Genomic DNA, 21,405 nt, shown 5'->3' with positions numbered 1-21,405 from the left:
CTGGCGTCGCTGGGGCAGAGTGGACCCCATGGCTTATGAAAACAGATCACTGGCAGCCCGGAGATGCTTTGCTTAAAGTCAGATTTCTTTCTTTCTTCATAGTCTCGTAAAAGATACCAGTGACTTCATGATTTTGTCCTTTTTAAACTGTCTTTATTAAAAAGATTAATTCATAGTACCTGTTATTTAAGGGTTTACTATGTGCTAAGGCACAATGCAAAGTTCTCTGCATATATTATCTTACTTAATTTTCACAACAGCCTTATCAAGTGGAAGCTATTAAAATCTCGATTGACAGAACTCAGGCTCAGAGAGGTTCTATAACTTTTCCGTGGATGCACAGCTAGTAACAGACCCAGAACCCAAATCCACATGAACCGTTCCCAAGCCCCTCCTCTTAAGCACTAGACTATGCTGCCTCCTAAATTACTGTTTAATTGTTTTAGCATGTATGTATATAGTAGAATAGGTGAAAATTAAATTTTGTTCTGTGATAAAGATAATATCTACATACCTGTCACATTCGACTGAATTGTCGTAGAAACAGATGCAGTAATAACCATGTCAGTGATATATCAATAATAAAATGTCACTTTTTTATTCAGGAGAATTTGAATTATAGCTGATAACAGGATCCATAGCTTGCCAAAATAACAATAACAATTGCAGCAACAAAAAAAACAGCTCAGAGAAAATCAATTTGTACTGTAGAAGATTTAAGAAAGTTGCAAACTACTTATTGAAAACGTCACACTTTTTTTTTCACACTTCTTTTTAAAAGTTAAATTTATTTCCAGTTTCTTAGTAGATTGAATACTATGTATAGACACTGACCACTGAAAAGCACTCATACAAAGTGAGTAGATGACCTGTGTAACCAGTATCGGCTCATGAAAAAAGTCTCAGAAAAGTTTAATACCCAGGATACAAGTGGTAAACATCTATGCACACTCTCTCACACCTGCAAATAAAGAAAAAACACTCTCTCTGTAAACCACCTTTGAAAAGAGCCATTTACCTACAGTTTTTTCCAAATAAATTACAGTTTTATCTTCAGTAAGTTAAACAGATTGTTCAACTTTGTTCATTATTTTTCCTGGTAAAGCTTTTAAAAATTGACAACGGAAAGACCTAGTATATTTTACATACTTATTCACGCCTTATTCTATAAGTTTTCTTAAATACTAAATGTTATGACTAGACAAAAGTAATGATGGTAGACAAGAAATTACACTCTTTGATATTGACCAAATAGATCGTTTTCATGGTTTCCTGCCACAAGACTTGCTAGCACTACACAGACACCACTTTGGTAATTGCAGTCACCAAGTTCACTGTACCAGAATGTTAAAGTCCAAATATTTGTTTAGTGTAACATATATTTGTGTCTGATTTTCATTTATTAATGTGAAGAACTGTCTCTGATAGCTTAGTTCCCAAATCAGGGTGCTAAAATATACCTGATTTTTTTTTTAATTTAGGAAATCATAAGGTAATGTGGTTTTGCTCACGTCATTCACTGAACTCAAGCGAGTAAAAATCTGAAGGAGACATGTGCCACTCCATGTTTATGTTATGGTCCAGTAAATGAAATTACGCCACGTGCAAAGACTACCGCAAAAATCATGCATGACACGCCAAACGACAGTCATCTCTTTCGTAGACTGCGTGCGCGCCAGCATCAGTGAGCCTGCTGTCTGCATTCTGCCTGCTACACTGTTACTTCTGTTATGTAGATGTCATCTACAGTAAGGCATGAAATGCTAAACTGAGAGAAAACACCAAACATAATTCTCCCAGTTGTCTGTACAAAGTTCTGCAGCTTATCCTGGCACTGTTTCAGCAGTGCTGACTTGAAAAAGTGTGGTTTATCTCAAAGCACCTTTTCCATAGAATCCAGATTTTTCTTCTGGGAAGACTTAAATGAGGAAAAGTATTATTTCCCTCTTTTGGAATGTCTTGGCATAAATAGTGTTCCAAACTGAAGTATGGTATTTTGCTTGGGTAGGTGCATGCTAGAAGCAATGTATTGTACAGATAATTTTTTCACCAAATTTCCAATCTAGTAAAATAATAAAATGTGCAAACTTTCAAAAACAATTTGTTTGAAGCAGGTTTTCAAAAATGTGCTGCCAGTTTTAGGGGAACAAAAGCTCTTTCAAACGCATGTGCCCACGCGTGTGCTCGCACATACACACGCATACACACACATATGCACACACATACACCGTTTTTCTTTACTGGCACAACCTAGTTGTTAAAACTCACTTGCTAGTTGTTATATTTCAAATTAATTGACCCCCCTAAATAGGATAAAATATTTGCAGTGTTTTATCTAATCTTAGAATGGGAATTCTGTGGTGAGAGAGGACATATTTTTAAGGGGCCTGAGTAAATTGTTTTACAGGGTTTGAAATTATGTCGGTGTCATAATCCTTTATGACAGGGTAGTCAGTAATAAAACAGTACAGTGCATATCAGTTAAGGAACATCAAATCAATGGGTATGTGGCTCGCACACTGATTTAAACAGTTGCTGATCGGAATAAATGGATCTAATATGTACTTATTTGCAGACCGTAGCTTTTCTGTCATCCTACAGAAATTGGTAAATGAATAATCTAAGAAAGATACCTGCTTATAACTTTAATGAGATACTAACGTGAATCATTTTTAAGTCTGTATGATAAAGTATTACGAAACACACAATGCTAAATAAAAACTTGTCCTCGACTCAGAACTCTGCAGTGTTCACCGTGGTGAAGGATATGTCTGTATTTTATTATGGACTCATCTGATTGAATTATCCTCTTTTGGAGATGGGCCCCTGAGATCTTCGTGCAGTAATTAAACTGAGAAGTATTTCTAGCGTTCTAGATTCTGTGTTCTTTGCCTGTGTCTAGGATATCCCCAAGAGTGAATTCAATAGCGCAGTGAAAATACTGTCCTATTTAATGTGCTCCAACCGAGCACATTGTTGACAGCAGAAACAGTGTGAATAGATCACAACTACACACATCAGCAACTGTGTACACACAGTCAAACTGTTGGCCTATTTTCCCTTGTGAGCTGCCTAACGTAGATATAACCAACTTGGTTTGCCTTTGTTTCTTCTCTGTGTTTTGAAGAATCGGTTTGACAGTGAAAGGAAAGCAAAGTGGGAACTAATCTTATTCCTGAAGACCTCCAATACCCCAGTTTCTCCCCCAGACAGGCACATATACTCCTCTGACCTCTTTTTTAAAGGAGCAGCCTTCTTTGGAACTGTCACTCAGCAAATATTTCTTATACAACAGACATCAGCTGAAATGATTCTGGTCTTTGATTTTTCAAACTCACTTGTTTTAATTTTTTCTGGTTTTTTTTTTTTTTTTTTTTTTTTGCGGTACGTGGGCCTCTCACTGTTGTGGCCTCTCCCGTTGCGGAGCACAGGCTCCGGACGCGCAGGCTCAGCGGCCATGGCTCACGGGCCCAGCCGCTCCGCGGCATGAGGGATCTTCCCGGACCGGGGCACAAACCCGCGTCCCCTGCATCGGCAGGTGGACTCTCAACCACTGCGCCACCAGGGAAGCCCTAATTTTTCCTGGTTTTATCCCTCAGTGTTAATATCTTGCCGATCGGTTTTCCAAACTTGGGACTTTTAGAACAAGTTACAGCAGTTCTCATTATAAAGATTTCTTAAGTACATAAAGTACCCTCCTTTATGAGGCTGTGTCCACAGATTAATACTTCAAGTTGTTTGGATTTTAATCTTACTTCCCAGTTTCTCTCTTTAATTGTCAATGTTGAAATAAGGATTTCCACATTTTTTTGGTCTTATTTTCTCATTGAGGTAAATTCATTGACCAATCCAAAAACAGGTATGTTTCTCGTCTATCTTACCCAGGTACACAGTTCTGCTTCTGCTGAGTTGTACGTAGAGCTTGTTTATTAAGTGTATGGACTTTGGTCTCAGACCACCTGGTTGGAATTTTGGCCACTTGAGGAAGTTATTTAATTTCCTGTGCCTCAAGTTTCTTCATTTGTGAAGTAGGCAAGATAATAAAAGTACCTATTACCCCATAGAGTGGTGAAAATTAAATGAGCCAGTTCATATAAAATGCTTGGCATAGTTTTCAGCACATAGTAACAGTCAGTAAAGGCTAGTGACTGTTAGTACCGCTGTATATGATTAGGATAGATCGATCGGGCAGGGGGAGAGGAACAGATGGGTGAAGGCGAGGGAAGGATATTGTAAATGAGGTATTGCTCACACATGCTTCTTTCCCACAAGGTAGCCTCTCTGTTATTCGTAGAATTTCTCCAGGAGCTGCAAACACATGTAGGACATAGTGTTACCGAACCCAGGTCCAGCTGCTCGCCACTCGAAAGCCAGTTCTTGAGACGAGTGTTGGTAGGAAAGGAAACGTTGCTTTGTTTCGGAGGCCGGCAACCAGAGGAGAGGGTGGACTCCTGTCCGAGAACCAACGCCCGATTGCTGTTCAGAGGACAGGGGCTTTTAAAGGGCAGTTTCAGGGCTGTACAGGCGGAGGGCGGGGGCAGAACAGCGTGGTCAGCTCTGACAGTCGCCCTGAAATCAGGAATGTGATGGTCTCATCGGCGTCACCTTGCTTGTTTTAAGTACAGTTGATCTTTAGTTCCAGGGTTTGTTCCCATTGCTTTGAGGCCAGCTCTCGGAATTGTGTGAAGTGGAGTAGCTTATGTCGTGGCCTCAGTTTGGTCATCCTGTAGCCGTCCTCCTCCAGCTCGTGGAGGGTGTTTGTATCTACAGGGCAGCTCATGGGACACGGCTCAGAATATGATCTGAGCCCTTGAGGAGCTGAAGGTCCTTGACTGTGCTGAATGACCAAACTCCTATTATTTGGTCTCCTCTGACTGTTTTCCTCTGTTTCTGCGTTTTCTCACTTCTCTGATTAAACTTATTCTTTGGCTAAAGTTTTTCCGCAGACAAAAGGCGGGCTGAGGACCTGGGGACAAGGGCTATAGGGTCCTGCTCCGTTTCAGTAGGACCACCATGATAAGTACATTGAATCATTTTCTTCAGCAGGTATTAAGAATCCCTTATGAGCCGGGAGAGGGGAATACAGTGATTAGCGTGGCCATGGAGTTTGCATTTCTAATGGGGAAGATTTACACATTAAGTCTCCTACGTCTGTATATTGTTAAAGCCTTGCGTTTTCCTGGAATCTCTTAACTGAAATGAATTGATCACGGCTAGTTCTGGATTTTTTTCTCTTCTCCTTTTACATTTACCCTTGTGTTTATAGTCCTAGACTTCATCCACGAGACGTATTCAGGGGGAAGAACGGGAAGAATCGGTTAACTAGAGGAAATGGAGGGAGCAGGGCTGCCCATAATTTTGATAGATAAGCAGATGAGGCCACAGCATGTAGGTAGAATTTCCAAAAAGATGCTGTTCCTCCCTACTCCACATTGGGAACGAAAATGGTACGAGAAGACGAGCTATGAGCCAGCTCCTTCCCGGGGGGCTGTGGAATCCGCGTCCTTTACTGAGCCGCACAGACAAGGGTAAATCAATTTGTGTTCATCCCCACGCATCCTCCCCAAAAGTAAAGGGGGGGAAGTATGGTAAACAGGGGCCTTGAAAAGAGAAAGAATTCTTTTTAAAAAGAAGCACCTAGAGGGGAGTGTGTGAAGATACAGTACTAGTCATTCGCTTTGGTGATATTGGAGGTTTATGAGCTAATCATAGAATAAAAATTCTTTTGAGGAGCCAGACCTTTCTCCCACATCTCAGATTTCACTGAGCCTTTGCCCACCTGTACCGGCAATTAGACCAAGGACTTCCAGTGCATGGGCTCGAAACTGGCACAGTTGTTTCATCTGTTATGTTCTGGGATGACTGTGTATCGGGTGAGCCCTGGCATTTGAAGACACTCGCCTGCCTTCTGCCACGTAAGGTGGATCCACCTGGCACTTTGCCAAGGAGGCCTGTAGAAGGCGTCAAAAAGATGGTGGTGCTGCCCTATGGCTTTTGGGAACAAGCATCTGCTGAGATTCATGTTAGGTCAGGAAAGATGCCACAGTACTTCTGAGATTCTTTCATTCATTTCTTCTACTAAAGAAAAAGTTTTTGTTTGTTTCTAAATGTCTAAGAAGAGGCATTATGACATAGTGGTTAAGAGCAGGCTCCAGAGCCAGACAGCCTAGACAGCTAGCCCGTGACCTTGTACAAACTGCCTCTCTCCTCCTTTCTTCATCTGTATTTACTGTGTAACTGTATTTACATCGTAGGGTTGTGGTGAAGATTAAATGAGAGAATGATATAAAGCACTTAGAGCTAGAAATCTGGGACTCAACAATATATCAGCCAGGTGTTTGTAATCTGCAAGTTACGGAACCGGAGCTCCTGAAATGCTAGAATCATAAGCGGCACTTATGAGCGTGTGTGCATGTTTTTCGGGGGCGAGCGCAGAGAATCCGTAAGTCTCACCACTTGTCTCGGAGATCTGAGACACCAGAAAGATTAAGAACCACTATCTTATAGGAAACACGGTAACACTCACTCCTGTACTCCACAGGGGTCTTCTTAAAAGATAAATAAGCAAGAGGGAGGAGATATGGGGATGTATGTATGTGTATAGCTGATTCACTTTGTTATATAGCAGAAACTAACACACCATTGTAAAGCAATTACACTCCAATAAAGATGTTTAAAAAAAAAAAGATCAATAATTGAAACTCCAGGGAAAGTGTTTTATGAATACAGCATTTTCCTGGAGAACAGTTTTTGAAGGGCTCCATTTTATATGTCTCGAGCTCATATTTATAAGAGTTTTCTTCTATAAAACAAATTTAAAACTTCTTCGTAGATCTAATAGGAACGACTTTCCTTTAGTGTCAGAACACGGTTGTTCATTTTCAAAGTGATTTTTTTTGCAGCTTAATTTGCATTTCAGCAATTGATAAGTGTATTAATTTTTTAAATATACTGTATTATTTTTTACAATTATTGTTGCTAATGGCTTTTTACAACATACCTGCATTTTTCTGATGATTTCCTGTAGTGGCTTATATAATGATGTTTTTATTGTTGCAGTTATTATCTTTAATAGTTATTTGAACCTCATATATGGACATCTTCTTTTAACTTCTTCATTATTTAGAGCCAGGCTTCTGTGGTATTGTCGGAAATTTTACTCTATGCGGCCAAAATATAGGTGGTGGTTTCCCCCCCTTCTCTCTTACTCTTAAGCTATCAGCCTCAACTATTCCCTGTGATATAAAATGCAAATGACACATCTTTGTATTTTTTTCTTCAGTACAGATATTTTTCTTATGGTTAGTTTTACAACTTTTTGTAAAACGTGTTTTAAATATTTTTAATATGTAAAGCTTTATGTAAAATTTGACCTGCTGTATACTTTAAATGTTTTCTAATTTCAGCTCCACTTTCGATATTCTCTTGGCCCAGTGGCAAACCTACCTTTACCCATAATCCACTGTTTTGCATAATTGATTCTGTTTGCTAAAATAATGGGATTGGCTGGATTCTAATTTATTCCTCCTTTAAAACTACTAATCCAGATCAGAATTAATTACGTTCCTTACTTTGATTGTGTTAACTGAAGTGGACCAGATGTAAAAGCCAAAGGCTTATACTCCAACTCTGATCAGTGTTATTAATTTTCATAAACTAAGAATTCCCTCAGAAGTACTACCCTAGCTGAACCAGAAACTCCACCGTGTTTAAAGGCACTTTGTTCATCCTCCGTATTAAATGAGCCCTTATGGGACTACTGGATTATATAATGCTTGGAAGGAATTGTTAAGAAAGTATATGAATGATGTTATACAGTAATACATTTTTATTTTAATGTTTGAAAAGAATTATTTTTATGAAATTGTAATTTCAGACTAGTGCCTGACAGTGTTTCTCCTCCCCCTTAATTTCTCCTGCAATATATTGTCAGTTAGCTATAAACATGCTTATTTTTATATGCAGTTCAGAAGCCTCTGATGGAATCCTGTGGCAGAGTGAGGCATCCTTTTATATACACGGTACAGATGGGTCTAAACCATTTATGGTTTTGTTTACACACGTGACAGAACTACCAGACTTGAGTAGCTCAACTGAAAGTTATAGTTTAAATCATTCTGTTAAAAGTTCTGCGACCACTTGCATATGTCGGTAATGAAAAATAATCAACATAAGCATCTTTGAAAAGCAATTTTAGACCATTAAGGATGTATGAATTTTGGCAAAGCAAGAAGCTTTGCGGCTTATTAAGAATATATTAGGTCTCTCCAGTGAGTGAACGGAGAGGTATTTACGCCTCTGTTCAAGAGGAAAGATGTAGGCTAACTGCAAGCTCATGAAAGATTAAATGGACAGGTACAGTAAAAGACTTCAGTCTTCATCCTGACTGTTCCGGCAAAGCTTTTGTGAGAAGCAGAGCCTATTCCTGTATGAATCCTGAAAAGAAACAAGATCTCAGTCCGTACTTCTTAATGGACTGTGTACGTGATACGTCACTGTGCATCTGACACGTAGTCAAGGGCTACTGGGTAATCGTATTCTACAGAACTTACACATGCCTTTTTCATAATACCATGTTAAATTTGCTCAAGGACTCTCAGTTTCCTTCTTTATTTTTTCTTCTTTATTAACCAAGTTTGATGATTTGTAAATATGCAAGGAACTCAAGAGAGACGGTGACTGAAGCAGAATTTCTGTGGGTTTATCTTGCAGATTGAAGAAAGCATCCGAACATACATAAATGGCTCCTCTGGGCCTTCGGCGTGTTCTTCCCGCCCTTCCACTGTGTGACCCTTATGAAACTACTTTGTTAAAAACAAACTGAAAGAAAGAGAATTATTTTCTCACCTCCCCCCCAAAAAAGTTGATTATTTGTAGATCTCATAGTTGTAAATTTCCAAAATTGTTTAGTAATAAAGAATTGATTCCATTTGTTCTACTTAGCTATGCTTTCGTATACTCTCGGGAAGGATCAGGGTGGGTCCATTCCAAATAATCTGGGAAAGGGAGTGTTAGTTTACCTGCATACTTTCCTGAAAATGCTGAGCATATCCTGGAATCGTGACTACATTTTCTAAAACGTGAATATATTGCATTTTTAGAAGATATGAAGTGCATCTCTGTCATGTAATGGGAGTCTTATGTCAGCTGCAGCTACTCAATTTGCATGTAAATTCTGAAAATTTCCTTGTCCCATGTGACACTTCTGAAATGTCTGTCTGTTCTTTTTTCCTTTTTAATTTCTCAAGCTCACTATTTGGATAAGATAGTTAAAGGTACTGTATACTTGCTCTTTGTTGACATATCTCTATATAACCGTGTATTAGCTTGCACTAGGTATGAAAGTAGACTGTTTTCATGCATATTTTTGTAAATTATAAATCAGGCTTACATTATGTGAAATCCTTTGGATTTAAAGTATTGAGACTTGAATGTCTGTGTCTCATTTTTATAAGTTTGGGTTATTGCAGATTTCATCCTATGTAAAAACATTAGTTTTCACTGGAACCAAAAACTGAAGATAACAGTAATTTGCTGTTTTTTGTTTTTTTTGTTTTGTTTTCTGGTTTGTTTTTTTTTTTTTTTTGGCTTTAAGATCTTCATTGTTGGCAATTCAGCTCATAAGCTTTAAATTCTAAATCAAAGAATCATGAACGCTCACTCTTATCACAGAATAAGAAATTGTCAATCTGAAGAAGATTCTGGTTAACATATGTTGAGAGAAATCTCATTTATCCTCATATGGAAACTTCTTTGGCTTTTTCTCAGTGTTTCGAAATATATGTGATATCATAATTTATGTTTTGTGATTTTCTAAAACAACTACAAAATACTGTGCATTCTAGAAAACAAATGATAACACCACTCAGCAGAAAACAGCAGATTCTTTGTCTTCAGTTATCATAGAAATAAGTGAAAACCATATTTTTCAGAAGAGAAAATTCCCTTTCCCTTGCTCCTCAGATTACCTATTTTTTTATTCCTTGTTTGTGCTTTTCATTAGAATATGAAAATATTCATGACAATATCCAGGCTTTCATGTAATAACTCCTTGTGTGCAGGCAGTCAGCTGCTGCACATCTTTGTCAGTGGGGCAGTTAAACCCCTTATTTTTTTTTCCATTAAAAACAAAACAGAAGCATTCGTAAGGAAAATTCACCTTTTAGGTGACTAATCCGTAAATACAGATGGTACTTGTCTGAAGGAAAAGAAGCCGCAAAATTAATCTTCTCCTGCCCTGATGGTATCCATAAGTGTAATTTCATCATACCCAGCCACAAGAGACTGTCAAAATAGTCTTCTTTCTGTTAACTCTAATCTTAAGAGACAGAAGGTCTCTTTGAGATCTTTTCGTTTCACGTTCCACAGTGGAGGAGGGGAAACCAAGATATGAATAATTCTTTTAATACAGACTTAAAATAAACATCCTTAAACGGATTGTTCCCTTAAACTTTGTCACCAAAACAAGAGTAGCATTCTAATTATAAGAAGCTGTAGAACAAACTCCACCTGCCAGAGCAAGTATTGTTTTTACTAATATATATTTTATACCAAATTATAAGTAATTCTTTCCAAAGAGATCTGATTAATAGCCAATTATTCTTGCCATTTTAGAGCATTTATATCCTCGTTTCTGTCAGTGTCGTGTCACGCTCATAGACGAGAGCACCGGAATCTACCCAAGTGTCATCCTCATAAACAGATCATGTTGGCTGCATGCCAGTTATCATCTGTAGGAAGTGGCAGAATTTTTTTTTTTTAATGTCATGTTAGGCTGAAACAATTATAGATTTTGGATATATTAAATTATTTTCATTGTTTCCCAAATTTTCCCTCCTTGCCCATAAAAGCAGACAAGATAGGATATAAAGGTAACAGCATAAAAGCTTTAGGGAGATTGTCACAAACTATCACTCTTCGCGCTCTGTCTTGAAGCACGTGACTACCGTGTTTTGTTCGGTCTATCGATGTTTTCCTGTGGTCCTTATGGTATTTCATTTTGTCCGTCCTAAGTAATCAAATATGCACAGCTGTTACATTCGGTTGGAAATCCTGTCGGTCCTATCCCATACGTATGCGGCCTGAATCCTAATGTTTGTTAGAATAGATGCTAAGCTGCTTCACTATTTCCTGGGCTTTGCTTATTCTGTGAAAAGGAATGTATTCTCGGCATAAAGTATAGTCATTAATACTGGCCTATACTTTGTGCAGTTATTTAATGCACTGTAATTTCACATGAATATACGGCAACTCTGAGGCCAGATAAAATTAATGTTCTCTTTTCAACATCATTCATATCCTCATACCCGCTTTCATGCTTTGAAATTAGAGGGAATTTTTGAAAGCAACAAGGCGCTTTTAAGAAGGCCAGTGTTGTTTACAACAGATTGAAGGTCTCTTCTAGGGCTTCTGAGATGGTCTTGTTGTGACGCTTTTTCACACCTTACAACCAACCTTGTCGCTTTGCTAAAGGAAAAAAATTTAAGTTAATTTTGTCTGGCCTGCAGCAATTTAGTGGATCATTGCAGGTATTTCTGTCCTGCACAGGTAAGTGGTGTCTCAAGGGTCAGGCCAATCAAAGATGCCACTTGGATAAGAATGAGATTCCTTAGATAATGTTGCTGTTTCTATCCATGTGCAATTACAGTATTTGTGCTGTTTCGAAAGGCCTGTTCCCACTAAGTGTCCCTCATTTGTTTATTTGAGGTGCAAAAACTTTCAATACTCAAATCACTTCTGTTGTCCTTCTTTGTCTCTTTTGACAGAGGGGTGCCCCGGTCTGTGCAACAGCAATGGAAGATGCACACTGGACCAAAACGGCTGGCATTGTGTTTGCCAGCCAGGGTGGAGGGGAGCAGGGTGTGACGTGGCCATGGAGACCCTCTGCACAGATAGCAAGGACAATGAGGGAGGTAAGAGACGCTGAGCAGGAAAGCGAGCTTGTGCCGGAACTCAGGTTTATGAGTTCTCGCGGGTACCTGGTTATCTGTTGCCAAAAAAAAAAGAAAAAATCCGATCCCCACAGATTAAAGTTTTTGAAAAATGTATGAGTGCTGATAGGGTGATTTTGCTCCCTATTTTCCCGGAGACAAATGCAAGATTATCGTCATTCAGGGAAAAGGCAAGGTAACCAAGCTACCGTGTAATGTACCTTGTTCTCCATTCCTCGTGGTAATCTCCAGGTGACAGTTCTCCTTGGTGCAGTTTTTAGGACCCTGTAGATTGGGAGCTCTAAAGCAGTATTTTAATAATGCAACATTCCAAAAGGTGCAAGACAGCTCCCAAGCTCTTCTGTTGGAAGGCCTGGATGAAAAGAAAAAAAAAAGGGAACAGAAAGCAATCCCCTTCAAGCTGTACTTCCAGTGTCTATTTTTTCTTTCCAGTGTCTTTTTATCCTTAACTTTACACCCTGTGAAAAGGATTATGATATTCCACCCCATATAAGCCCAGGGTTAAGAAATAATTATTTTCCCCGTTGCGCACATCCTCCGTGCTAGTGTATTTCAATTTCAGAGAATAGAGAAGTGAGAGTTAGTGTTTGTCTCCAGTGATGGAGGACTTGCCCCTGGAGCTGTTCAGTTTTGGTGTCCCTTTGGGACTGAGGTTTTTGGAAGGATTCAGTTTCTGTCTGGACCTCTGTGGTCACCTGCTGTGTGGGTTAGTGTGTGTTTCCCTACCCCCACCTTCATTCCACCTGCCCTTTTGGGAGTGTCCACGTGGGCAATATAGTGTTGGTTAAAAGTGCAGGTTTAGAGTCAGATCTTCCCTCCAACTCGTAGTGCTTATGTGACCTTAGACAAGGTTCTTATCCCTTTACATTTCAATTGCTTCATGTATAAAAGAGTGATAAAGAAGTTTCTGGAAGGATTAAGCTAGAGAATGTTTGTAAAGTACTTAGTGTATTGCCGGGGATATATTATATTGTAAGTAGCAGCTATTATTATCCTATTTTCCTTCTTTTGCTTTCAAAAGTGCTCCCCTTGACTGGGTGAAATTCATAAAAGGTTGTCAGAGAAGGTTGAATGGCCTTTTCCTTTCCAAATAGAGTGGACCTAACTTCAGGCAGACCTCGGAGATGTTGCGGGTCCGGTTCCAGAGCACTGCAGTAAAGCAAGTACCAGAATAAAGCAAGTCCCACTAATTGTGGGGTTTCCCAGTGCATATCAAAGTTATGTTTACCCTACACTGTTAAGTTACCCTATACTGCAGTCTGTTAAGTGGGCAATAGCCTTATGTCTAAAAAACAGTGTACATACCTTAATATAAAAATATTGCTAAAAAGTGTTAACCGTCATCTGAGCCCTAAGCAAGTTGTAACATCAAAGTCGTAACATCAAACATCAAAAAACCATCATAGGTCACCATCACAGATATGGTAATGAAAAAGTTTGAAATATTGTGAGAATTACCAAAACGTGACACAGAGACACAAGGTGAGCAAATGCTGTTGGCAAAACGGCGCGATGGTCTTTGCTTCACGCGGAGTTGCCACAAACCTTCAATGTATGAAAAATGCAATATCTTTGGAGCACAATAAAGGGAAACACAGTAAAAACAAGGCCTGCCCTGTACTGCTCTCTCAGAAGCAGAGCGCCAGAACCAACTGTCAGCTCTCCCCATTGCCCCCAACACACACACACACACGCACACACACACACACACACACACACACTACAGTCATTCTGAAACCAAACGTTATTTGTGTCTCAACTTCCTAAGAGTTGCAATTCTCCCCTTTCATTCTAGCACATTGGTCACTATTTTCCCTGTTTTCTTTTAACCTGAGCTCTTGAGAAACTTGAGCCACTGGTTCTGAGCTGAAGCCTCCTTTGCTGTCTGCTCCTGATAGATTTAGGTGGTCCTTAGCCCTCGCAGCCCCTCCTGCCTAATGATATGAAGTTGCCCCGATCCCTCCTCAGCGCGCCCATGTGACTGTCTTAGGAAGCACAGCATCAGTCCTCTCTGACCCCCAGCCCAGACGGCAACTTTCCTCCTTGCTTTCCCCCAAGGAGCCCCTACCCCACTGTGTTCTATTGCCCAGGGAGGAAGAGGAGCTTCCCTTCCTCCTTTTTTTTTTTTTTAATTACTCTTTTATTTTTTATTCTTTTGCCACACAGCGTGAGGGATCTTAGTTCCCCGACCAGGGATCGAACCCATGCCCCCTTCAGTGGAAGCGCGGAGTGCTGGACCGCCAGGGAAGTCCCTTCCCTTCCTCCTTGATCAGATATTTCACACTTGTCTTCTAAAAGATTTACCTTGAGGAGGTTACAGACTCTTGCAGAGGGAAGCAAACTGCAGGGCCAAGTCTGCAGAGACGCTGCAGAGTAACCGAGGGGCTAATCAACTCTTTAGTATTGTTATCAGCTGAGGAGGTTTCTCTCTTTCCTCAAAATTTATCAGCTGTGAACTGGCCGCGTTCCCCCCTTGTTTATTCTTCTTAGCCTGAACCTAGGCTGTCTCTAGACTTGCCTCTCCAAGGGGAAATCTGAGCTGATAGAAGACCTCCTGTGGATTCTCTACTTAGCTCATATAATTTGTATTCCTGTCCCTAACCTAATTTTGTTGATCTTCTGAGAAGGAATCTCAGTGCCAGCTTTATTATATCCTGAGATTGTAACCTGGGTGCCTTATAACCCAAGCTGGAGGGTTCCTTGAACTTAAGCATGGGCTGTGTGTATACAGACAATATTTTCCACACTAAACCCCAACTCAAGACACATAATCTGGCAATTAAGGATATCATTATCATTATATGAGGACAATAAAACAATGTTTAAAATAAGGACTATACTTGAAATTCTATGATACGTAGGAACTGTACCATTAGAGATCTATTGTCTAAACTAAGTTTGATGTCAAAATGGTGAATTAGCCAGAAAGTAGCTATAAGTAATTTGATTTAACACATTAAGTAACTAAGAAGGAGGAGAAGATGAAGAGAGGTTGATTTAGCCCGAATCAGAAATTAAACGTATCATACGAATAGCTGCTAGTCTAGTCTGAGTAATTTTGTAGAACACAACTTTAAGAACTTTGCAGAACATACACACACACACACACACGCACGCACGCACACATGCACACACACACACACACACACACACACACACACAAAGAAAGTTGCTTACTATTCCCAGAACTGAAAAAGATATATTTAAAAATTTTAGAAAGGACAGCCACATACGGTGAAATAAATATTTTTTTCTTACGCCAAGCATCTTCCTTCGCCTCCAAAATATACCTTCCTTTACCAAATCCGCTTCACCGCATTTCTACTGCCTAAGCCTAAAGATCCTCAACCTATGGATCTCACTAAATAAATAAAGAATCCGCCTGCCTATGCAGGGGGCACGGTTGGAGCCCTGGTCCGGGAAGATCCCACATGCCACGGAGCAACTAATCCGTGCACTACAACTACTGAGCCTGTGCTCTAGAGCCCGCAAGCCACAACTACTGAGCCCGCAAGCCACAACTTCTGAAGCCCGCATGCCACAACTACTGAGCCCACGCACCTAGAGCCCATGCTCCACAACAAGAGAAGCCACCGCAATGAGAAGCCCGCGCACTGCAATGAAGGCAGTCCCTGCTTGCCACAACTAGAGAAAGCCCGTGCACAGCAACAAAGACCCAACGCAGCCAAAAATAAATAAAATAAATTTATTTTTTAAAAAAATAGGTGACCCTCTCTGCCTGTGGAGCCAGCTTCCCCTTTATGTCTCTAACAGGCATGAGGAAGAGCAGGCTTCGAGGGGAATCTGCAATGAGGACCAAGAGAGGTGGGCTACCAATAAGGTAGCCTCCGGAGGGGCTCTAGCTACTCTCGCAGCACCTGCGTGGTCATGAGAAGTAAATCTCCTGTTCAGTCGGACCTTGTTTCTTTAAGGCTCAAATAAATAGCTGTTGCATACACAGACTCATTAGCTTTTCAGAACTAAGACCATCTTTTACCCACCATAAAGGCCTTGACAAAGATCCCCACCCTCTGTGGACTCAACAAGGTGTCTCCCCCTTTGCTTCTCAAATCTGAGCTCCAGGTGTCGCACAGAGGCAGCTGGAGCAGACATCAGGGCAGAGGTGGGCTATGGGAGAGTCAACTTTTAAATCGCACAGTGCACGTCAGAAGCTTGTGGTCACTGGACCAGCGAATTGTGGCGAACATCTCCACACAGGGCCTGTAGGCACTTTGGAAGCAAGGACAAGATACCCTTTTCTCGTTGGAAACGGTTTCTGAGCAAGGGACCCACGCTGCAGGCCTCCACTTGGCTTTTACGCATTTCTTCAGCTTTATCTTCACCTACAAGGCATCCTCCCTCTAGACCGAGCCACGTCTTGTTCATATCCCGGAACTCACTGTGCTGGTGAAGTCGCTAAGATCAGAGAAAAGACAGGTGAAGAGATGGGAACTGATCCCTAGTAAATACTGTGTGTCTGGAGTGGGGTTGAAGACAGTGACTCCACACTGCTCCATCCTCAGCTTATATAACTGACAAATTTGGAGAGAACTGCACCTAGGCGTACAGACAGTGGTAGCAGATATCTGGGTTAATCATCTGTCAACTCTGCTTGTTCTATGCTGCCACCATTCTCGGGATGTCTCTCCCACCAGCTCGAGGTTTACATTCCTCTAGCATAACAAACCCAGTGCAGGGAGGACACCTTTTTCAATGGTTACATGCGACCTGGGCCTGGCCTGAGCCCGACTCTCATTGGTCTGAATTAGGTCACCTGCCCTACAAGGAAACTGAAGTTCTGTCTCCAGAATAAAGGGGTAAGGATGGTGGGTAGGCAGAGAAACAGATTCCACTATCGGAATGTAAACAGCTGTCGATAGCGTTTGGCTTTAGTGTAACCAGACAGTGTACTCCAATCACCATTTCATATGGCTAGTAGCACTCTGTTAGTTTCAGAAGGAATCTTCTAGTCTCTCTCTCCTCCCTTCCCCGCCAAATTCCAGCCTTCTCACTTGAGAACAAGGAAACCAGTGGTGAGCCTCCCCTGACATGCTCTCCACGCCTGAGACTGACGAGGCAGCTCTCGGTTCTCTCCCAAACGCTTCTGTGCGCATCGTCAGTTTCACCTGGTTACCCTACGACAAGTCTCATTCAATAGGGGGTGTCCTGGCTTTCAGCAGCTCCCCGTATGGTGGTCCTGCTGTGGAAGCATCAAAGTGCAACAGCTAGCCAGAGAAAGCTCTGTGTTTTAGAGACTCAAGACGCTTATTAATGAGATGATTTCTCCAAAATATATTGTCTCTGGCAGTGGTTACCATGTTCCTGTTGTCCTTCTCATTCGGGAGATCTCTTCAGAGTTTCCTTTGACATCTGGCTTCCCTGTCTGGTCCTCCAGTGGATAGCTCCCCTGTGGGGACCAGAGGCATGGGATGCAAGCCCTCTCCTGCATATTGGATGGTTGAGGGCCCAAGAATGACTTAAAGCCTCTTCCTAAATTTTGTGCAAGATGGTAGAGTGTCAAAGTATAAATCCTGCCAGGAAAGATGCATCTTACTTGTAAGTAGATAGAGTTGTTCTTTGTCCTTCAGAGTTGCTACTTCGTGGGGCTAGATGTCAGGAAGATGTATCTAAAACAGGCTTTTTTTACATCTTCAGAGGTTGATAATTGTAGAGATTACAATTCAACTGAATTAATTTCTAAATAAGCTCAGATTCAACTGAGCTTATTTAGAAATTAAAAAGAAACCGTAATGAGAGAGAGAGAGAAAGGAAGGAAGAAAAATACAAACGAAAGATCCAAACTGCGGGAGAAAGCAGGAGTGTGCTAGCAGTGAAAATGAGGAGGGAAACAATGAATGAAATTTTAACGTAAGCCTCAGAATGAGTGTGATGAATGGACAGAGCTGGTCTAAGTTTGGAGATTTACCAAATGAAAATAGGGAAATATTTGAAAATAGATTTTTAAGAAGTCCTAGCAGGAGGATGAGACAATGGTGTTCTCCAAAAAACATATTGAACAATAAAAGTTAAATAAAATAGTAACAGAAATAGGAAGAGGGGGAAAAAATGGTTTAAAAAAAGAAGAAAGAGAGAGGGTGGGAGGGAGGGAAGGGAGGAAATTACTTAGGAAGTTCCTAAGTACTTCTTTAAAAGAATCCAGATATCAGAATATAGAATGGCACTCAGTCTCAGAGCCTTAAAATACGTTAACCTGGCGGATGGTTTGGGGCAGGGGGAATTACTATTCATTTGAAAGACCCTATGAGATCCTACTATAGGGAGAGATTCAGGTTACTCTGAACCCTTTTACTATCCACAGAAGTTTTAGAGCCCTGGGAGTCCCCTTCTAGGAAAGAAAAGTCCAGCTTGTGCTCTCAGAAGCAAAGGACCCCAGTAGCCTCCTGGTAGTACAAAAGGAACATGGGGTTTGATCACTGTTTTTTGAATGAGTTTTAGAAGGAGAGGAAAATCAGAGCCACACAGGCTGGAACTAAAAGTCTCCCCTGTATTTTACACCCATTACCATTTGCTGCCACTGCAAGGTTCACAGTGTAACAAGGGGCATCGCACAGAACCTCTTTAGAAAGTGTCCCCTTTCTCCATGTAAGAACCTCTGCATTCCTGGGCAGGGTTATTACTGGTAACCATACACAAGTGCTACATTCTCATTGTCAGGAGTAACCACTGTCAACAACTTAAAGAGTACGTGTTTGTACGCCTCCTTCAGTGAACTTAGATGCACATTTATGTTTTTAAACGTAAACGGGATAGGTACTGTTCTATATTGGATTCTGCCAAAGAAGGTAACTTAGAGATCTTTTCATGTCAGTACATATAGGCCTATCTCCTACTTTATAATAGAGACACGGTTGTCCTAATGAATTTTACCACGACTAGTTAATAATTATTTAGTTGTTTCTCTTTGTTTTTGCTCTTAGTATAAACACAAATCTGTAGTGAACCTGGGTGTGTATATCTGCATGTAAATCTGTGTAAATGTACAAATATTTCTTTGGGACAGATTTTTAGAAATGAAATTGCTGGGTCACGGGGTATTTTAATTTGTAATTCTGGTAGCTACTGCCAATTGCCTTGCAAGTGAGTTTCGCCATTGTGCACGTCATCCGTAGGATAACGCTTACCTTCCCCATGTTCATGATCTGTACATGATCATTGTACATAAGCAAAGTTGTCCAACAAAATGAAAAATATGAATTTTGTCTGCTGGGTGGAAATGACTCCATTTTTATTGTTTAATTTGCATTTCCCCAATTACTAGTTAGATTGATTATCTTTATATATGTTCCTTGATTGTTTGCATTTCTTCTTTTGCTAATTGCTTATTTATTTTTCTTGACCATTTTTTTCTATTGAGTTACTTGACTGTTTCTTTTTAATTTTTAGGAGTTCTTTGTATATTCTTCTTATCAGTTCTTTATGAGGTGTGTTGCAGATATTTTATCCCAAGTTTTCGTTATCTTTTAACTTTGTTTATGGTGTCTTTCATCATGTGGAAATTTTCAAACGATAAACTTTTACAAGGTAAATGTTGATAAGGTTTAACTTTTCCTTCATGAATTCTGGGTTGTGTGTCTTTATAAGTACATACATAAGTTGTACTTATGTGTAGTATTTCCTATAATTTCTTCTAATACTTTTTGTAATTTTATGGATTGCTTAATGTCCAGTTCATCAAGAACATGTAAAGATACCTATTAGAGTAAAAATAGAAACAGGAATTCAAGGATTAGCATAGTGTCTGAGGGCAGGAAAAAGGTGATGAAAGAAAATCAGCACGTGTCTCTGCTGTGCTTTTAAGACATCATTTTGACCTGTTTAGATCTCACAATCTCTAGGAACTGAATTGATTCTTCACTTCATTCAGCAAAATTATTGTATGCGTACTTGGTGCCAAGAAGTCTGTGTCCTAAATTCTGGTGCTACAACAGTGAACTAGATTAGCCCTCAAGGAACTTCGTGAGACCATTGTCGGAGCTGATTGCTAAAGGAATTGGGGAGGGGGATAAGAGAGCAGGTGAGAAGTCTCCCGGTGGAGGAAATAATAATCACAAAGGTCTTGTAAGCCAGGTTAAGGAGTTCTAACTACTCAGAAAGCAGCAGGGACCAATTAAAGGAAGTATTTTAGCTAGAGAAGTGAAATAACCACATTTGATTTCTACCAACATTACTCAGATTTAAGTGTTGAGAATGAATAGCTAGGACAAGACTGGCACCTGGGAAACCAACCCCTTGTTGAGATCTTGTCAGGAAGTGACCATGTGGTCTAAACGGTTGTTTCAGTGAAATGGAAAGAAATAGACTGATTCAAGAGATGTTTGGGGTGGAGAAAAGGAGGATCTGGTCATTGATTAGGTGCAGAGAAAAAGGGAGAAGAGGAATCAAGGTTGACATTCAGGTTTCTGCTTTGAGAAACTGGGTGAGTGGATGGTGGAACCATTCCTTGAAATAGGAAATGCAGAGGAAGCGAGTGTTCAGAGAAGATCATATTTGCTGTGCTTTAGACGTGTGTTAAGTTTTCGATGCCCGTGTAATATCCAAGTGGAAATATCTAGAAGACCGGTTGTGGATTTGGAGTTCAGGAGAATGATCAACCTGGAGTCATTAGCCTTGAAATGTTGTGAACATAGAGAGAATAAAGCCACCAAGAAAGCTCTGCTGTAGACAAACCAAGAAGATACGGAAAACCAAACATGATCCCAATTCAGTAATAAGTGAATTTCATGCATGGTACAGAATGGTGACTTAAAAGAGCAACAAAAGGTATACCCGTACACTTTGAAAAGTCTAAAATCCACAGATAAAATACTGCATGAGAATTTCTACCTCTACCTCCAAGTTGAAGGTGGGGGAGGGGCTTCCAAATACTGTGGGGAAGGGCAGTGGGCATTAATTAATTATCTTTCGAGTAAAGATGAAAATTCATTCAAAGGAAATTCATGACTTTTTATCCAGTCAGTATGTCAGGGTTTTAAAAAACAAGTCAAAATATCCATAGCTGCTTAAAAGACAGAAGCAGATCAAAGCCAGCATAGAGGGTAAACTAGGAGAAGATGGAGTCAGACATTTTAATTATCTAGCAAAATAGGCATTAAATTTGCCAGAAAAAAAATCAAGAATGATTTAAAGACTATAAGGAAATAGGGCAGGGTAGAAACTTTAAAGCAAGACTAGAGGTTGGCAAACTTACCCCTGGGCCAAAGCTTGTTTTTGTAAATAAAGTTTTATTGAGACACAGTCACACCCACTCATTTACATATTGTCTCTGGCTGCTTTAGAGCTCTAAAGGCAGAGTTAAATACTTGTAGCAGGGACTATATGGTCCACAAAGTCTGAAATATTTTTTATCTGGCCCTTTATGAAATAAGTTTGCCAGCCACTGTTACAAACCAATGAAAGGGTTAAGAAAGATGAGAACATGTTTTGAAATGATAAC

General features: G+C 40.2%; 1 protein-coding gene across 7 annotated transcripts in view; it reads left to right on the top strand.

Moving 5' to 3' along the window:
* TENM3 (teneurin transmembrane protein 3) overlaps positions 1-21,405 on the top strand; it is a 429,049-nt gene that overhangs the window by 341,887 nt on the left and 65,757 nt on the right. For 4 of the 7 annotated variants that reach the window (XM_060291419.1, XM_060291424.1, XM_060291423.1 and 1 more), the window contains 3 exons: positions 9,249-9,275; positions 10,854-10,871; positions 11,766-11,912. In XM_060291419.1, the coding sequence (XP_060147402.1) occupies positions 9,249-9,275; positions 10,854-10,871; positions 11,766-11,912 (192 nt within the window). The remainder of the gene's footprint in view (positions 1-9,248; positions 9,276-10,853; positions 10,872-11,765; positions 11,913-21,405) is intronic. The other 3 variants (XM_060291422.1, XM_060291421.1, XM_060291420.1) reach the window with 2 other exon arrangements.

The sequence above is a fragment of the Globicephala melas genome, chromosome 21 (assembly GCF_963455315.2).
Source record: "Globicephala melas chromosome 21, mGloMel1.2, whole genome shotgun sequence".
Lineage (NCBI taxonomy): Eukaryota > Metazoa > Chordata > Mammalia > Artiodactyla > Delphinidae > Globicephala > Globicephala melas.
Note: the sequence above shows the minus strand (reverse complement) of the source record. Positions and strands in the feature narration are given on the sequence as shown.